This window comes from Plectropomus leopardus, chromosome 7 (assembly GCF_008729295.1).
Source record: "Plectropomus leopardus isolate mb chromosome 7, YSFRI_Pleo_2.0, whole genome shotgun sequence".
NCBI lineage: Eukaryota > Metazoa > Chordata > Actinopteri > Perciformes > Serranidae > Plectropomus > Plectropomus leopardus.
In genome coordinates this window covers 30500388-30517209 of record NC_056469.1, presented here as the reverse complement: position 1 = coordinate 30517209, position 16822 = coordinate 30500388, and the positions used below count along the sequence as shown (strand labels likewise).

Genomic DNA, 16822 nt, shown 5'->3' with positions numbered 1-16822 from the left:
AAATGACCACAAAGAGACACAAAATGACCACAAAAACATACAAAGGAACGGCAACAAGGGGGGAAAAAAACGTAAATAGACACCAAAGGACCAAAAAAGACATAATTACCTTGAAGACCCCAAACAGAGAGACACAAAAAAAAAAAAAAAAAAAAGACGCATAACAAGAGGATGACCTCTAACTCACCTGCTGTGCGCTACATGTAGGTTAGAAGCATTTGCAGCGGCCCAGATTCAATTCAAACTCACGGCCCTTTGTTGCACGTCGTCCTCCCTCTCGCTCCAGCTTTCCCCTGTAGATCTTCAGTTGTCCTATCAATCAAAAAAGGCCCCCAAAAAAAAGATGCATAACAACTACAAGCACATGCAAAACAACATAAAAGAGGCAAAGCCATTTCAAAATCTGTCTTGCTCCTCTGTAGGAGAGATGGTTGGACCTTTGGCCCACCCGTACCCAGGGGCCCACTGTCTCATAATCTGACCCTGCTGCTGAAATACTTACTAATACTACTAGTACTACTTCTGACCACACACACGTACATATACCTGATGAAGGTCGGGGAGACAAAATCTTTTAAACAATATACATTACAGCAGTAAGTGATAAGACAGTGATAAGGACTCTTTTCCTTATTTTCAGAATGGCACCTCCTCCGATGCAACTGTATAAGCAATGACCCAAAAACGTTTGCATGACATTTAGAAGTAACAAGAAAATTTCCTGAAAGGAAATGACATGAAAATAGCAAAATAAATGCTTAAATAATATAACTAATAAATACATTGTTTTGGTAAATTTTCTAGTAATTTGTTCTCTCTCTTTTTATCAGCTTTTACTAATTTAGTTTTGCATTTGCAGGACATTTCTTACCAAGCGGCTCATTGCCTTTTTACCAATTTTTAAAATCATGTTTCAGAGGTCTTAAATTCTTGTGAAAGGAATCTTAACACAGCACAAGAAAAACTATCAATCAAGGTTTCAAAAGATTGAATCATATTTTTTTGTAAAGCAGCAGAATGTATTACATTTTTTGCTTTATAAAATAGTAAACAATTAACTATCACAACTGTCAAATTGCAGATTAACTGATATCCAAAGTTTGAGATATCCAATCTAACTGCTTTGAGACAGCCAGACAAACTCAAAGTCTTTCTACAGAAGAGAATATTTTAATAAACACACTTTTCAAATGAAAGTTATGCTTCTGAGAGGCAACAACCTGCTTGACCGGAGCCAGCGATGTTCATGTGAACGCTCTTTAGGAAACAACTATGACAGTTAACTGGAATGAGAATTTAACAATGTGTAAAAAAAAAAAAAAAAAAAAAGAAGAAAAGAAACAAGAAAACTGAAAAGAAAAGAAAGACTAAACAGCAGAAATACAATAGTTTGTGCAACAGCAAATACAGTTTAAGTATATACAAGCATATATTCTTTCACTGAACATTCAACAACAGCTTCAACTATGCATGGAGCTAGGAGGACTTTCTTGTCTTGTTGTGGGAAAGTTGCAGCGTTATTCAGTCAACATTTGTTCCAGTAAGTGCCGAAAGACTTTTTAAAGAAACCTTCACGGAGTTTCTAAGTGCTACAGATGTCTCTAAGAAACAGTAACGCAATACTTCACATGTTCAGGAGATTAATGTGGACATCAGAAAACCTGCACCACCATGTGAGAACATTCAGCAGCTCTATGAAACAGACTTCAGTTACAGTTTGATGTAATGAAGAGAAATATTGAGTCGAACAGCAAAGAGCTGATTTCAAAACTACTAAACATGTACTTCGATTAGTGTCACATTTATAAGACTGGACTGTCTTAAAGTGGCTGGTGGACTTTTAGGAGAATAGTGCAGCCATTAAAATCAATACAAACTGAATGTTACTTCAATTGCAAACTTTGTAATTACAGTATGTTAAGCAATTTCTATACTGTACTATGAACCCACTTTGTTTTTAAAAAAACAATAACTACATGCTGTAAAACAGACAGCTCAATGTCTGAGATTTAACTGTAAGAACAATGTGCGTAAAAATGGAATGATCCAGAACTTAAACTAGAACTGACTTCATACTTTGACCTGAAAACAGCAGACACCAGAGATCTGCTAACCTGTGAACATGAGAAGGAATCTAAGAGCTCCTTAACAATATTGTTTTTTTCCCAAATATTCTAGGAACAATCTAGGGGTCGATCTAAAAGCGTGGCAGAAGGCCAGATGTTAGAAAAGCAAGGCTTGTGACCAAAAAGGTTGCTGGTTCAACTTCCAGTAATGTCTGAGGAAATGCAGGTGAAGTAAATAAATAAACACTTCCATTCCCTCGCCGCCGAGGGCACAGCTCAAGGCCAGCCGAAGCAGATTTTGGAGTAAGGCCCGTCTTTCCTTTTCTTATTACTCCGCTTCCCTCTTTGGGGGATCACCATAAAATTCTTCTTTATAAAAGAAACATAAATTTGTACAAGTATTTACAAAGGGGAGGAGGGGGAAACCAAGGCATTTAGTGTTTGGGTTCTACGATTATCCACAGAGACGTCGTCTCACATCCCCCAGTGCCACATTCAAAACATTTTAGGAGTGTTTTTTTTTTTTTTTTTTTAATCGCCGTGGTATCTAATATCTCTGCCCACTTCTGTTTCAGGGGGTGTTTTGTCCGGGGCCAGCCCAAGTCCCTGAGTTATTAGTGTTTTCTCACTAAGCCAGTGCTAAAGGATCTCAACCAGAGTCTGAATCACTGGTGTCTGAGGATGAGGAGGACGAGGAAGAGGAAGATGAGTCGGAGCTGGAGCTGCTGCCGCTGAGGCGCGAGGGCTGCGTGTGAGTCTCGACAGCGCTGGGCTTCTCCACTGAGGACAGAACAATAAGTAAGAGTCAGTTAAAACTATAAATACAACTCTGTGAAATATTTCATGAAAGACAAACAATAACAAAGAAAAAGCAGAATCTAAAAAGCCGAATCACAGGTTTATGTGACGTGCATGAGAAGGCGTGCACATGCAGATGTGTGGGCTCACCTTTAGGTTTCGTAGGTTTCTTGACAGAATTGAGCTGCCCGCTGACGTCCTGCAGCCTCCTCTCCAGCTCCCTCCTCTTCTCCAGAGTCAGCTCCTCTTTAGACTTGCCAGCGCCGCCTTTCTTTCCTGCTGCACCTGAATGGATTGCCAAAGTTGTTACAGACCTGAGGTGCTCACAGAGATGCAGTGACCTTTCATTGGTGTAAATGAGCGGCTGTTTTGAAAGCGTTTTTGGGAGCAGAGTGGTTTTGGAACATCAGGGGTTTCTGGAGAAAGTCTGGAGGTAATTTAAACCCGGGGGTCACGACCAACACCAAAGCTTCATGGAGAATCGTATTCTTGATTTTAAGGGGTGTAAAAAAAGCTGATAAAAAATATATAGTATACCAAATCTCTTTCATTCACTTATGTGGAAAAACTAAATTAAACTGTAACTTTTAAGTTTAGATTATTATTAAATCTATATTATTCAAGGTATATAGAAACCTGAAGGAAAAGGGCACAGTAAAGACCTGAACGCTATAATAACAAGCTATAATCACAGAGCCTTCCCTCTCTACTAAACAGCCTCGTCCTGTATTAGAAAAGTATGCAGTTAAAACGACAAAAGTGCTAATAATTACTTAAAAAAATCAAAACAATACCAACAGAGAATCACAAAGAGTAAAAATATTAGGATATAAGTGCATTACTTGTTCTGTAGTATTACTGTAACCACTGAATATAAATCACCCATAAATATGTCACTTTATCAACAGTTTTGAGTTAACTCACTGATAGAGAATGTAAGAATGATAAAGAACCATTAGTCCACGGTTTCAGGGGACTAATGGTTTTTTTCGGGAGTTTTTCTTGGGCGATATAAGAGTCTAAGGGCAGAGGGATGTCGTATGCTGTAAAGCCCTCTGAGGCAGAGCATGTTTTGTGATAATGGACTTTATAAATAAAATTGACTTGACTTGACTTAAATGTAACATGTGAGACCAAACGATCTGCAGCTTCATTCTGCGGTTTGGCTTCCTAAATAGCAGACTTGGATCTTCCTCAAGCTGTTGCAAAAAATGTGGTCCATCAAATGTATCACCATAATACAGCTGGTAGTTTGAAGGATTTAATAAACTCTGTACTTTAGTATAAATGTAGCTAGTAGTCATTTAGGTGGAACTTTTTTTCATAACGTGACCAACGTTACACAAACTGTTGACATGTCATTGTTTAAATGCTTCATGCATCGAGCACTGTGTTGACACACTGACACACAGTAACTTCACTGCAAAATTCATAAACTTCACACATGACTGTATTGACCTGAAGCTTATCCAGCAGCGTTTACTCTGGAGGAAAACGAGCCCTTCAGTCACTGAGACACATGGAGAGGAGAGATGAATAAAAGATGTGGGTATAGTGCAAAAGTCAAGTGCATTAAATGGCTGAGAAAACAATGTTTCATGTCTGTCAACTTGGTGTAACACTACGGTTACATTTTTGGTTCTTTTGTAAATCTGAATCCTTAATATCAGGAGTACTGTTTCTTTGCATTTAACTACAAAAGCAACCAGACCTGCCATTGCACCAAGTCATTGCAGGTTTGTTTCGTCTGTTCTCATTTACATACCTTTCTGTCTGTCCGATTGTGTCTCTTGTCCTTTTCATGTAACTGTCTAAATTTAACCCCTGGCCAAAGAACAACTGCTGAAAAAAAGGGCTGGCATGGTATCCGATTTTCAAGACATGATTATTGTAGCAAAAAGAGTTAATGATAACAATATTATCAGGATTTCTACAGAAAATTTGGAAAAAAAAGAAAATAATAATAATAACGCCCTTAGGTTAGGTCATCTTTAACTTTATAGAGGGTTTTGTCTTTTTTGGCAAATGAAAATACGTGTAGGGGACTGCAGAGAGTCTGTCACCAAATCTGTACAAACGCATACAAAAAAAACAAAAAACAAAATGATTTTTTTAAGAGGCGCTGGATTGTTTAAACGATATTATCATATGAGTATTCTTGATATATGATATCAATATTTCAGTTTTAAATATCACAGCTATTGTCAATACTGGTATATGACAGAGCCCTGTGTGGAAAATGAGCCTTTAAGCTAACATTGGCATACTTACAGTGATGTGACATGTAATGCAAGTATAAAAAATATAAACATAAAAAATAATCCTAATGCCTCATAGTTGGTAGTACTTAGAGGCAGTATGCAGTACTTAGCTTTGAACTTTAGCTCGCAACAATGTAGCTGACCAGTCACAGAAAACTAAATTTTAGCTGCAGAAGTCTGCACCCAAGTTACGTGCTCCAAAAAGCAGGCCTTGAAGAGACAGCTGCATCATGGGTAAGTGCAAAGCTACATATAAGACATTATTAATTTGCTGACTTTGCTTGGTGAACATTTCCTTACCTTGTTCACCGTACGGCTTGCGGGGCTTCTTCCTCAGACAGGTCATGACGTAGCGCTCCAGCTCTTTCAGTGTCGATGGCTTGAGTGTCTCAAAGTCGATCTCGATCTCCTCGGGGTTGGTGTCCCTCAGCGAAGGCTCCCTGGACTGAATGATGTGGACCACACGACCCAGCTTCTCCCCTGGCAGCTTGTTGATGTCAAGGCTCAGCTGCCGCTTTTCATCGTATGACATGGGCACGATCTCCTCCTCTTCCTCAGAGTCGTAGTGCGGCAGCATGGAGGTTGGCGGTGGGGTGTAGAACGGCTTCTTTGTGGCCCTGAGGAATGAAGAGGAAGTACTACAGTCAGGACAAAAACCTATTATTATCAACTTATTCACATTGTAGAAGTATTTGTTTTACTGTTTATTGATAGTAATTTGGTGTTTTGGGCAATCATTTTAATACTAACTTGCTGTTCTTGTTGCTCTTTTTTCCCTGGCCCTTCTTGGGCTGGGAGCCACCTGCTCTGGCAGACTTTGTTTTTAGGATCTTGCCGGGCATTTTCCATTCCTCAGAGCCAGCCCTGCTCCTGACAGCTCGACTTCTCTTCTCCAGCTTCTTCTTTTTCTTCTTCTCCTTTTTGTCCTTCTTCTCTTTCTTCTTCTTGGGCTTGATGATGGGGCCTTGAGAGAGGGCAGCCAGCTGCTCGTGCATGGCTCGGAGCTATTCAGAGAAATGAATTTAAAAATATTAGCATTGTGAAAACTGCTTTAATTTACATGAGGCTTGTCGAAAAGGTCCAATATGTAGGATTTTGGGTGTATTTTTGCTTATTGGGATGTTCTTTCTTTCATGTCCTTAAAATCTGTAAGCTGAAAGGATATGTAAGGTTATGCAAACTAGGTTATGCAAAAAATTATCTTCTGCAGCCTCTGGCAAAATACTACATTAGCACCCATGTAAGGTGAGGTAACATGAGGTGATAACATGATGACAGAGGACAGAAACCTTGGCTTTCTGCTACAAGAGGAATGAATGTTTTAGCTATTATAGTTTTCATTTAGATCGATACATATACAGGATCATGCAAACAGCAATCTCCCACAGTCATTATGGGGCACAACTGGCATAATTACGGGAAAAACCACATTTGCACGGCATGTGCGGTAACAATTTCATGACAGGATGACGGTAAAGAAGCCTTAGCTTTAAGAATGAATGCTCTAGTTATATGTATATTTCAACAGAGTCAAGCAAACAATGACCTCATGTCATTCCTACAGTAGCCCAAAATGGACAAATAAAAAACTGTCTCTAGATTAAGGCCATTGGCATTTTTGCGTTGGCCACCGTAGTTTTCTGACACACTTGGTGCACAAGAGAAATTTTAGTTAGGCGATCTAACTGCTAAAAGCCATTAAATCCTGCACACTGGACCTTTAATGAAGAGTCCTGGATAAATAAATAGTTCAGGAAGACTTACTTGTGTGCACACCTGGTCCTGTAACTCAGCCAAGCGATGTGCTCGCTCTTCCTCGCTGTCTGAGTTGGGACTGCTCTCACTCTCTTCGCTCTCGCTGCTGGGCTCACTCTCGGAGGTGGAGGAAGATGAGGACGAGGAGGAGGAAGAAGAGGAGGACGAGGATGTCGGATGTCCACTCATTGACATGGCTGTGTGATCCATATGTGGTTCGTCTGGCATCTTTGCAAAGCGGAACTCAAACACGTCCTGTGGCATGAAAAAAAAAAGGTCAGATGAAAGCGTAAGTAACTAATAATTAACTGTCAAAGAGAAGTGTTTCTTCACAGTCTGCTGCACTTCCATTTCAGTCTGATTACTTTTAAAGTAGAATTAGACAGCTATGCTCACCTGCAGCTTGCGTGCCATGCCCACGACATCATGGTCAGGTGGGTTGTACTTGTAGCAGTTAGAGAACATGAGTCTGACATCGCTGGCAAACTGCTGAGCATCCCTGTACTCACGACAGTCCATCTTCCTCTGATGAAGAGTTAGAAAACAACAATTTTAGAGCTGGAACCGGACTTGAAGGACATTTTTCCCAATATTACATCAGTGTTTTCATACATTTCTTATTAACTTTATTATTTTTTTAATATGTTACAGATTTTGATCATCAAATTGCATTAAAATTATAAAAGGACATTCTAACAATAAAGCATCTACAATAAACTATTCTAATTGTCTCTTACTGTTTCCAGTTATAGAGCACACAAGAATTCACCTTGATGGTGCTGAGGTCCATGGGACACTTGATGATGTCATGATAGTCATGAAGTGCCAGTGCAGCTGCATCTACAGGTGTGTAGAACGGCCAAGCATACGCAGCGTGTTTCTTTGACAACATGTCCTTCAGCAGCCCGCTGCAGTACCTCAGCTGAGGGCTGAGTTTGCCCTTCCTCGAGGGCTGAGCCTGGACAGAATCAGGCAAGTCCTTCTTGGGGGGTTTAATGGGGCGTCCGCTGCCCACCCTGCGTCCACTGCCGGCCATCATCGGCTGCAGCAGGACGGGACCTCCAGGGCTCCTCACCAGGCCCATCCCGGGTGGGGTGTCTAAGCTCATGCCGCCCATGGAGGAGATGGTGTGCATGGAGGTGTCGTGGACTTGGCCCCCGTGGCCGCCTTTGCCCAGGCCCACCATGTGCGTTGCTCCTGACATGCCCACAGTCAAGCCCATTGTGGAGGGGGTGGTGGTGTCTGCCTTACGTTTTACACCTTTTTTCTAGAAATAAAGAGGTCATGATAAAAATACTGTAGCTTCCTTCCAGTCCTCATCATGCTTTGAATTCAATTTTCTTGCAACAAAAATGCTGAAGTTTCTAAAAGGCATAGAGCATCCCATCCCTGACATTTGTGGTATTGTAGAAAACATTCATTGGATACACTAATCCCTCACTTATTGGTCTTGTTTGTCATTAACTGTTACAAACGTAGCAATAGACAACCACTGTAGAGATAGTAGGGATGTTTTTATGACTAATTTGTTTTTAAATTAAGCTCTAGGAAAGCACCTGATTGTCAAAAAGTATTATTACTGTGTTATGGGGTTGCAGCATGTGAGATTTTCACAATACGATAACTGTCTCAGAAAAAAGGTTTCATTATATCATGGTATTACAGAATTCTTATTATTAACAATCATGATGACCCCATTCATGACTCTACACAAAAAGTTTTTTTTTTGTGGTTGAACAAACTTTCAATTGCTATAATTGAAACTTAAAACATTTTTTAAATAATGCAATTATGTGTAAAACACAGTATCATACACAGTATGATAACCGTCAATTTTTATATCACAGTATATCTTCAAACTGGTATACTGCTTCAAACCTACTGTGTGAACACAATATTATAAAATAATGTTAACAATAAGTTTAACTGACTAGGGTAGCAACATTTAATCAACTAGTAGACTAATCATGCACATCCCTACTAATAACCATTATGAGTATAGTGTTTTTTTGTATTTTTTTGTACCTTGGTTGTGGGCTGTGTGGGGGGCAGACCCATGATGTTGGCTGGAGGCAGGCTTTTGGTAAGCACAGTCTGGGGAGAGTTGGCCAGCATGGAGTCCCCAGTGTCAGAGGAAGAAGGAGAGTAGGCTGACTGCGACACCGCCGGCACCTGCTGAGCCCTCGCTGGTGAGGGATAAATATTCAGCTTTAGCAAAACAACTCAGCTACAGAATCACAGATGACTAAAGTTATGTCTGAATAGTTTTAAGGAAGCCTGTCATCACGGGAGACGCATTAGTCTTTTTATGAGGCTCCATCACGAAAGCTTCTTTTACATGATACATATTCACAACAAAAAGATATCTGGTATAACTGCCTAGCTGTGTATGAGACGGCAAATCATACGAAAAAGTTTCTTGGGATTCTAGCAGTGACAATGAAAATGACAGAAACAACTTACTTGAAATTCTGAAACAATTCTTTGTCACAAACTCACAGTTAGATTTGCGACCTCTCCCTCTGCTGTTCTTGCTTCGAGGAGCAGGAGGAGGCAGCTCAACTTCTTCCTGGGGCATCTGGGCCACCTTTTGGAGAAAGATCTTCTCTAAGGACTGCGCCATCAGCACAACATCGTCTGTCGGCTGGCCAAGAAAACAATCAACACATTAGCACACCGCAAAGAAGCCATAACAGTAAAAAAAAACCCAAAAAACAAAAAAAAAACCCACACATTTCACTGTTTTAATGATTAGCTGATTAATTCATGAGCTAAGTGATAATCCATAAATTAAAAACCAAACCCTGCTTGACACAATTAGCTTGCAGCTTCCTCAGAGGTTTGTCATTGTTTCTGGTATTTTATTACAGAAATGAATAACAAAAATCAAAATAATGATTAATGGATGAAACTGACAGTGAAAATGAACTTTGGTGTCACACTAAATCAGAATCAATGTTTTTGGGGGATTTTTCTCTTCTACATCCATTGCAAAGACTTAAAAGAATTTTTAAAAAAAAGGTCTACACTAAATCCTCTCAGCAGTTAGTCATTTATTTCCTTGTCAACTTGACATTTTCATTTTCCCTCTTGCCTGACACTTGCTGCTGCTGCACACATTAAGTACACGCAGGTGAGCACATGTGCTGTTTTTAAACAGGCTAGCATCCCAGACAATTTTCGTTTTTGCAGTGTTGGATGACCTTGCCTTTGTGGGAAATAACGGCAAGATACAAAGCTGCTCTTTCTCAAAACATTCAGAAAACTCCTGGTACTGCACCTGAGCCTGGATCATCAATAAAAACTAAAGTTAAGATAAGCTAGCTGTATTAAGGGACTTCCACACCAAGATACATTTTTTTTTTTTTTTAATTGTTCTAACTCAAGTGGATGGCTGCAGCCACACCACAACTAAAATGGCAGTGGCAAATTGTCATTTGGATCACTTTCAGAGCTGTTTGATGATTGATAGAAACACTGACAGCCAATCAAAAGCCATCCAAATTTACAGTTCATCAAGTTCAAAATGGCAGGTGACATTGTAGAGAGATCCATTATTAAGGGTATAAAAACAAATATACCCATTTGAAAGATCAAACAATCTACATAAAGACACTATCAAGAAGAAGGCAATGGAATACAAACAGGCTTCCCCTGAGAATATCGACTTAACTTTATTTATATAGCACGACGGTTACAATTTGAGTTCAGTGCAATAACACAGGCACAATTTAAAGACTATCATAAACAATTATACGTAGATTTTGCAAGACTAGAAAATTACAATAAGACAGTAATATATTTACAAGCAAACAAAACAAAACAAACTCACAAAAAATGCTTATTAGAAGTCTAAAGAATAAAAAGAAAATATGGAGATAAAATAGAGTAAACAACAGGGATGAAATAACTTAAAATCCAATGATTAAAAAGTGAGACTCAAATAATACTCCAAATAAAAAAGCCAGACTAAAACGATAGGTCTTTAATTGACTTTTAAGAATACAGAGAGAGCTCAGTGGTAAGTGTTTTGTTATCATTAAGCTGCCGACGCCAATGGAGAGCACAATGCATGCTTGGCACCACTGTTTACAGAACATTACTGTGTGGATACTTACATCAATACAGTTATCGTTTTTGGTCTGGACACCCTGTTGTCCCTGTGAGTGAGTTCCAACTGATATTAAATATGTAAGCATTAAAGTGGTGCCATTTCATTAAGGGAGGAGTAAGAGAGTAAGAAAAAAAGGACAAAAACACGATGGATAAAGATCTGTTTTTTACCTTTTAACCTACCTTGTTGTAGATGTAGCAGTTGGTGAACATTGTGTTGAAGTCCTGTATGCACTCACTTGCGCTGCGGTAGAAGTTGTTCTCCAGGCGCTTTTTGATGGTCCCCATGTCCATGGGTTGTTTGATAATTTTATGGTAATCCTGAAAAAGGGAAGAAAGACAGAAGAGAAGTGAAACACATGGGAATTCTATTATTTGTGCAGCATGTTGAAAATAACAAATTAACAACATTTTGCAGAATCCGGGGGAGGGGGGGGAGGGGGGATTTTCTTTCACATCTGAGCTGAGACACCTCAGTGAGTTGCAGAAACATAAATAAAACATTAAAGTGAAAGTAGAAAGTGAAAGTGTCTTTGCTGACACTCACTGGTAGGTTAAGCCTGTAGGCATCCACAGGCTCGTGGAAAGGCCAGGCAAAGTGATGTCTCCACAGCAACTTCATCAGGGTCCTCTGGAGGTACTGCAGCTGGTTGGTCATGCGGCCCGGCCGGCTGGGATCCTTTGTTGGGGGCTGTGGTGGGACAGGAGGACCCTGGGGCATCGTGTGTGGCAGAGACGGGCTCTCAAAGTCCTCGTATAACAGGGAGGGCTTGCGGATGCGTTTGCCCGAACTACTGTGTTGGTCCATCCCGCCACTGGACAACCCGACCAGAGAGCTGGGGGAGAGGAAAGAGGATCAGAAAAAAAGATTAGGGTTTTTTTTTGCAAAATGAATGAGAGGAGCTGCAGAAAAGCCAACTCAAATACAAGTGGTGAGAATGAAAGTGCAAGCAGCATTTCACTTCTTTACGCTGTAGGATAAAAGACTGATAAAAAAAGTGAGCAATTTTCTTTCTCTACAAAGACACACAAGGTCCACAGAGAGAAAGAGAGCTGCCTGCTAGTGAATGAAACTGCACTTTTAAGTTGTGCTGCTGTGTGACCTTTGCTCCCCTTATTGATGCAGCCATCGATTCACCGATCTGCTCCCCACTCCCATGAGTGCAAGGACTCACGGAAAATCTGCTAATGTCAAAAAGTGCAGCCTATACATGATTCATTCACATAACCCCTGACCAGCGAAACTACGGCTCTGGCCTCCCAGTCAGTGAACCGTCATCTAGGAAACTGGGATTCTATCAATAGGCTGCTACTTTTAGCACAGTCATGGGAACCGCCATCGCCTCACCAGCTAAAAAACAAACAAGGCTGGGTGATAAGACCCCATTATCTATATAACTTATTACCACTGGCACCACATAAATACAGGAAACTGAAGAAATATATTATAAATCACAGAAAACCAAATTTACCATTAACTCCATGCCAGAAATATTTGAAATACAGCTTAATACTGTAATTTGTTTGCAATTATGTATTGTCTGCTGTTTCCGCTTTGGAAATAAGTGTCTTCGGTTTAAGTCCTACAGTATTCTCTGGGATTGTTTATGCCAGGGTTCTCATTTGAGTTGTTGTGCTAAAATTGTGTTGAAATTCCAAATTAAATCAAAATAAGCTTTAACTAGTGTGCTAACATCTTTGTCATTACTTGACTGATCATTGCTGAATGAGATGTTATTCTAAACAGTGAATTTTACAGCCACTTTTCTTAAAAAAAAGAAAAAGAAAGAAAGAAGAACATTTTTTGTAAACTGCAAGGATGCAAAAGGGTGCAGCACAACAAAAATACTAACTGCACAGCCAACAACCTGACCTTTTTTGTGCTTTCAAAATGACTATCTATTGGAAGGAAATGTCATACATATAAATAATTATATTTTATAAATATAAATAAAAACGTAAATAAGTAATAACCATACAAATACTTTGCTTAAAAAAACAGGTCCTAATAATCATGGACACCTTGAGTTCAATTTCAGCTCTGCTCTGCTTTTCCCTCCTCTCCAAAATAATAAATGTTTATTCCTGTCAATGCCCTTGACTGAGTTACTGTGATTTCAAAGTTTGAGTTTGTCCTTGTGCACTGCAGCTGCCCACTACTCTTATAGTTACTACATAGAATTAAGTATAACATAGGTTTAACATAGGTTAAAATACAAAGAGCAAATTTCACAGCAGGAATTTAAAGATTTAAGCACAAGAAAAGAAAGACTTTACAGAACTCAGATTGACTCTTCAGTCTTGGCTGTTGATCAAAACAACTATGTGGACCATATTCTTTAACGACATTAAAAGTCTCTCAGTCCATGTAGTCAGATGAGGCCATCATGTCACAACAAACCCCATCATCCCCTTTTCACTTCCCTCTAAGCAGAGCACATGAACCAGATTTAGAAGAAGTTAAATCTCAACCCAGAGTCCAGGACACACACATGCCCCACTGACACACAAACCATTGCAAAGCCTGTGAGCTCATTTTCTACATCAATCAGAAACCCAGCAACACAAAGCACAGCTGAACCGCATTTAGGAAAACATGAGCCATTGTGTACCAACTTCCAGTCAAACAAATTTGAGCACCACTTATCTAAGATCTTAGAATATTTATCAGGAAATACAACTACAACTACAAATCTTTTTTTTTTTTTTTTTTAAATTGTAAATTATGTTAAATGTTTTGTGATTTCTTTTTATTGTAAATGGCTTTGATATTGATCAATGTAATTATGCACCAGCAGTACAAAATATATAAATATTTTTTCGCCTTCATCTCATTTGCCCTTTCTTTTTTATTATTTGTGCTACGTATTTTATGTTATTTATTTATTTATTTTTTAAATCGGTGCACCTGTGTCTAATAAATAAAAATGTAGGATGAATTAAATACAAAGCAAAAGAGAAATAATTAGACACAGATGTAACCTGTGTTAACTCCACAGAAAACGTCTCTGTTTAAATGCATTAACTAAGTATACATTAGACTTAATCACAAAACATTATATTTATAATTCTTTACTTGTGAGCCACAGAGCTCACAAATGTGCCTTAAACAGGACTGAGAGTATGAATAGTTTGATAAAAAAGAAAAACAAACACTGCATTGTCTTCTGTTGAGTCATGGGAATTTAGATTATCTCAGTTGTCTTCTTTTTTTACACACACACACACAGCAATAATTGATTATATTTAAAACACACACAAACACACACACACACACAAAATGCATGCCATCCCTTGTAAACATTTCAATAATACACTAATAATACTTTTTGAGAAAAATAAAAAACAAACACTGCGTTGTACTATATAAAGTTATGGATTTTTGGATCATGTTAATTAAATAACAAAAAGTCATTAACTTAAAAGAATAAATAAATAAAATGTAGTCATGTCACATGAGCATAACCGTGGTATTTGGGAGCTAAAGAAATTCTATAGTTTATTTAATTTCTGATCTTTTGTTATTTAAAAAAAAACAGGCATACACTTGTACAGCTGCATGTGACTAACTCGCACAATAGAGCCAAAGCATATTTTTCCTTTATGAAATAAAGAAAAGTCAGTCTCTGTGCTTCACAATCCAGCAGCTGGTTATCGCGTGGTTCGGACGCCCCGCCCTCACTGTTTGTAAACACTGCCTCACAATGACAGACACGAATGACGGACTGCGATTTTCTGTCAAAAACGACAAAAACATGAAATCTTTATTTAACGGTGCTGCTGTAGAGAAGAACAAATAGCCAACCTGTCAGTCAACCCCAGTCATTTCGCCACAGCATTACGACGTTTGATCACTGACACAGTAACTGTGAAGCTGAAGGCTAACAGCTAGCGCAACCGGACTGCAACAATGCCTGACAAAGCGTTTGATCAAGGGGCTGCTACATTTCTTATTAGCACATATTGTGCTTGATAAGCGTACTGGACAGGGTATTAAGTAGTAATTATGTTATATGATAGCCACATAAGCTGTGAGATTAGCGCTAGCAGGGTGCCTGAGCGATGAATGAGCTGACAGACAGAAAGCCGGTGGGGAACCAGCCGGCGGGGCTGCAGCTGTCATTAGCCCTCACTGTGCCAGCTCAACGGAGGGGAGCCAAACGAAACGGCATCACGTAAAGAGTCCACAAATTTGGCTGTAATTTTGTAAACTTTAATACAATAATGCAGAGATAGTCTGCTGGAAAAGCTAGCTGACGCTGAATCAATTCCCCGACAAGCTAGCGTTGTTATCAAGAGGCTAACGGTAACTACGGTAACGTAGCTAACCTCCTATTTTGAATTTTAACGTTCGTCCACCTTCACGCGCACTGCATTGCTGAATAAACCACCTCCGTTTTTGTAGCTGTCGATAAAAATGCCCGCTGACTCTACCTGTCGTGATGCGGGTTGACGGCCGCTTCCATCGGGCTGAAGGCGGAGTGTTGTTACAATCCTATTCTTTCCACCACTGTTGTCGCTGTACTTCCACCGAAACACCACTACGCAGCTCTGCAGCGAAATGGCGCCTCGTCGTTTCCGTTTGACCCTATATAAACCCACCACGTGGCAGTGTCGCGTGTTTCCTGTCACATGCTTGGTAATTCTGTGCTCTCATTGGCTGAAATCAGACGTCAGTCAAACAGAGCGCACGCCCAGCAGCTCCCTGATGGTACATGTTGTTCTGTCATGTTTGAAAACAATGGCAGCTGAATTGTATTCAGTTTTTAGATTTTGACGAGAAAGTAGATAAAATTACGACTTTGCTTTTACAGATGAACGTCTTTATGGCCGCAGGGAATGATGTTATTATGTGTTTGTGTCGCTATCTGGTTGCTGATGCAGGTCTCATCTACTTATACCCTAAAACCTACTCCGGATTGCATTAGTGGTAAATGTATTTTCATGGACACAAGACTGACTAGTTATTTGTCGTTATAGTTATATGAAATATATCTTTAGGCAGTTTTTGGGCTGAGCATGCTTTTATGTGATCCTGGGAGACATATATGATCTTTTTCAACCCAGAAACTACCTAAAATTTATCTGATATCTGCTTCTGAAACTGAAATTGTACGTTTAAAACATATTTCCACAAGCTGCCACCATAAACCCCGAAAGCATTTTAGCCTTAACATTTTATATCCAGCTTGAGCTGCAATCAGTCATTTTCAAATTGATTAATGCTGGGATTGGCTATCAACTAAGATCCTTTGACAAAGAATAAAAAGTGTGGTCATAGTCTGGTGCAAAGATATTAGTTTAAACAAAACTAAACTAAAAATTAAAACTATTAACTTTTAGAAAAACTGAAATAAAAATAAAAACTAAACTTACGCCTACTACTTTTCAGAAAAAGTTAGGTTTATTTTGCATTTATGAGAATAATTTGAGTTGGTTGTACAGTTCTATATATATCATTCCTTTAAGTTATTTTCCTATTTAAAAAAAATAATTTGTTTTGTTTTACACACTCAAAATAGAACATATCAATCAATAAAAACCTCTTAAATCCTGCCCCTGACAAATATCTCCTATTAAAATTCATTAATATTAATAATAGTAGTAGTAATAATAATACAATTGAAAAGTGAAACTGCTAAAATTTAAAGCTACAAAGTTTTAACAATAACAGGTAAACTGAAATGAGTCAAACCCACTCTGGAAACTACCTGAAACTAAACTGATCTGAAAACAAAAATTTTAAAGGAAAAAAACAACTCAACAGCATGTTGAAACAGACCTTCCAGTAAATACTTCTTCCAGTAAATCTATCAAACCCCAAACTCT

At 39.0% G+C, this 16822-nt stretch overlaps 1 protein-coding gene across 1 annotated transcript; it reads right to left on the bottom strand.

Moving 5' to 3' along the window:
• Nucleotides 1–1154: 1154 nt before the first annotated feature.
• brd2b (bromodomain containing 2b) lies at nucleotides 1155–15539 on the bottom strand. Its single transcript, XM_042489963.1, has 12 exons — nucleotides 15428–15539; nucleotides 11541–11829; nucleotides 11177–11314; nucleotides 9380–9524; nucleotides 8906–9066; nucleotides 7650–8147; nucleotides 7277–7405; nucleotides 6890–7135; nucleotides 5876–6129; nucleotides 5426–5742; nucleotides 3015–3149; nucleotides 1155–2846 (listed from the first exon to the last, which is right to left on the bottom strand). The coding sequence occupies exons 1-12, from the start codon at nucleotides 15457–15459 to the stop codon at nucleotides 2716–2718; spliced, it is 2475 nt and encodes an 824-aa protein (XP_042345897.1). The 5' UTR covers nucleotides 15460–15539; the 3' UTR covers nucleotides 1155–2715.
• Nucleotides 15540–16822: the final 1283 nt, after the last annotated feature.

Bases quoted from the DNA above. Each gene is read 5' to 3' on its own strand.
- brd2b (XM_042489963.1), bottom strand. From the start codon at position 15,459: ATGGAAGCGGCCGTCAACCCGCATCACGACAG. The intron at 7,406-7,649 runs GTGAATTCTTGT...ACTCTTCATCAG, and splicing joins TGGACCTCAGCACCATCAAG to AGGAAGATGGACTGTCGTGA. The intron at 2,847-3,014 runs GTGAGCCCACAC...TTCTGTCCTCAG, and splicing joins GAAACCTACGAAACCTAAAG to TGGAGAAGCCCAGCGCTGTC.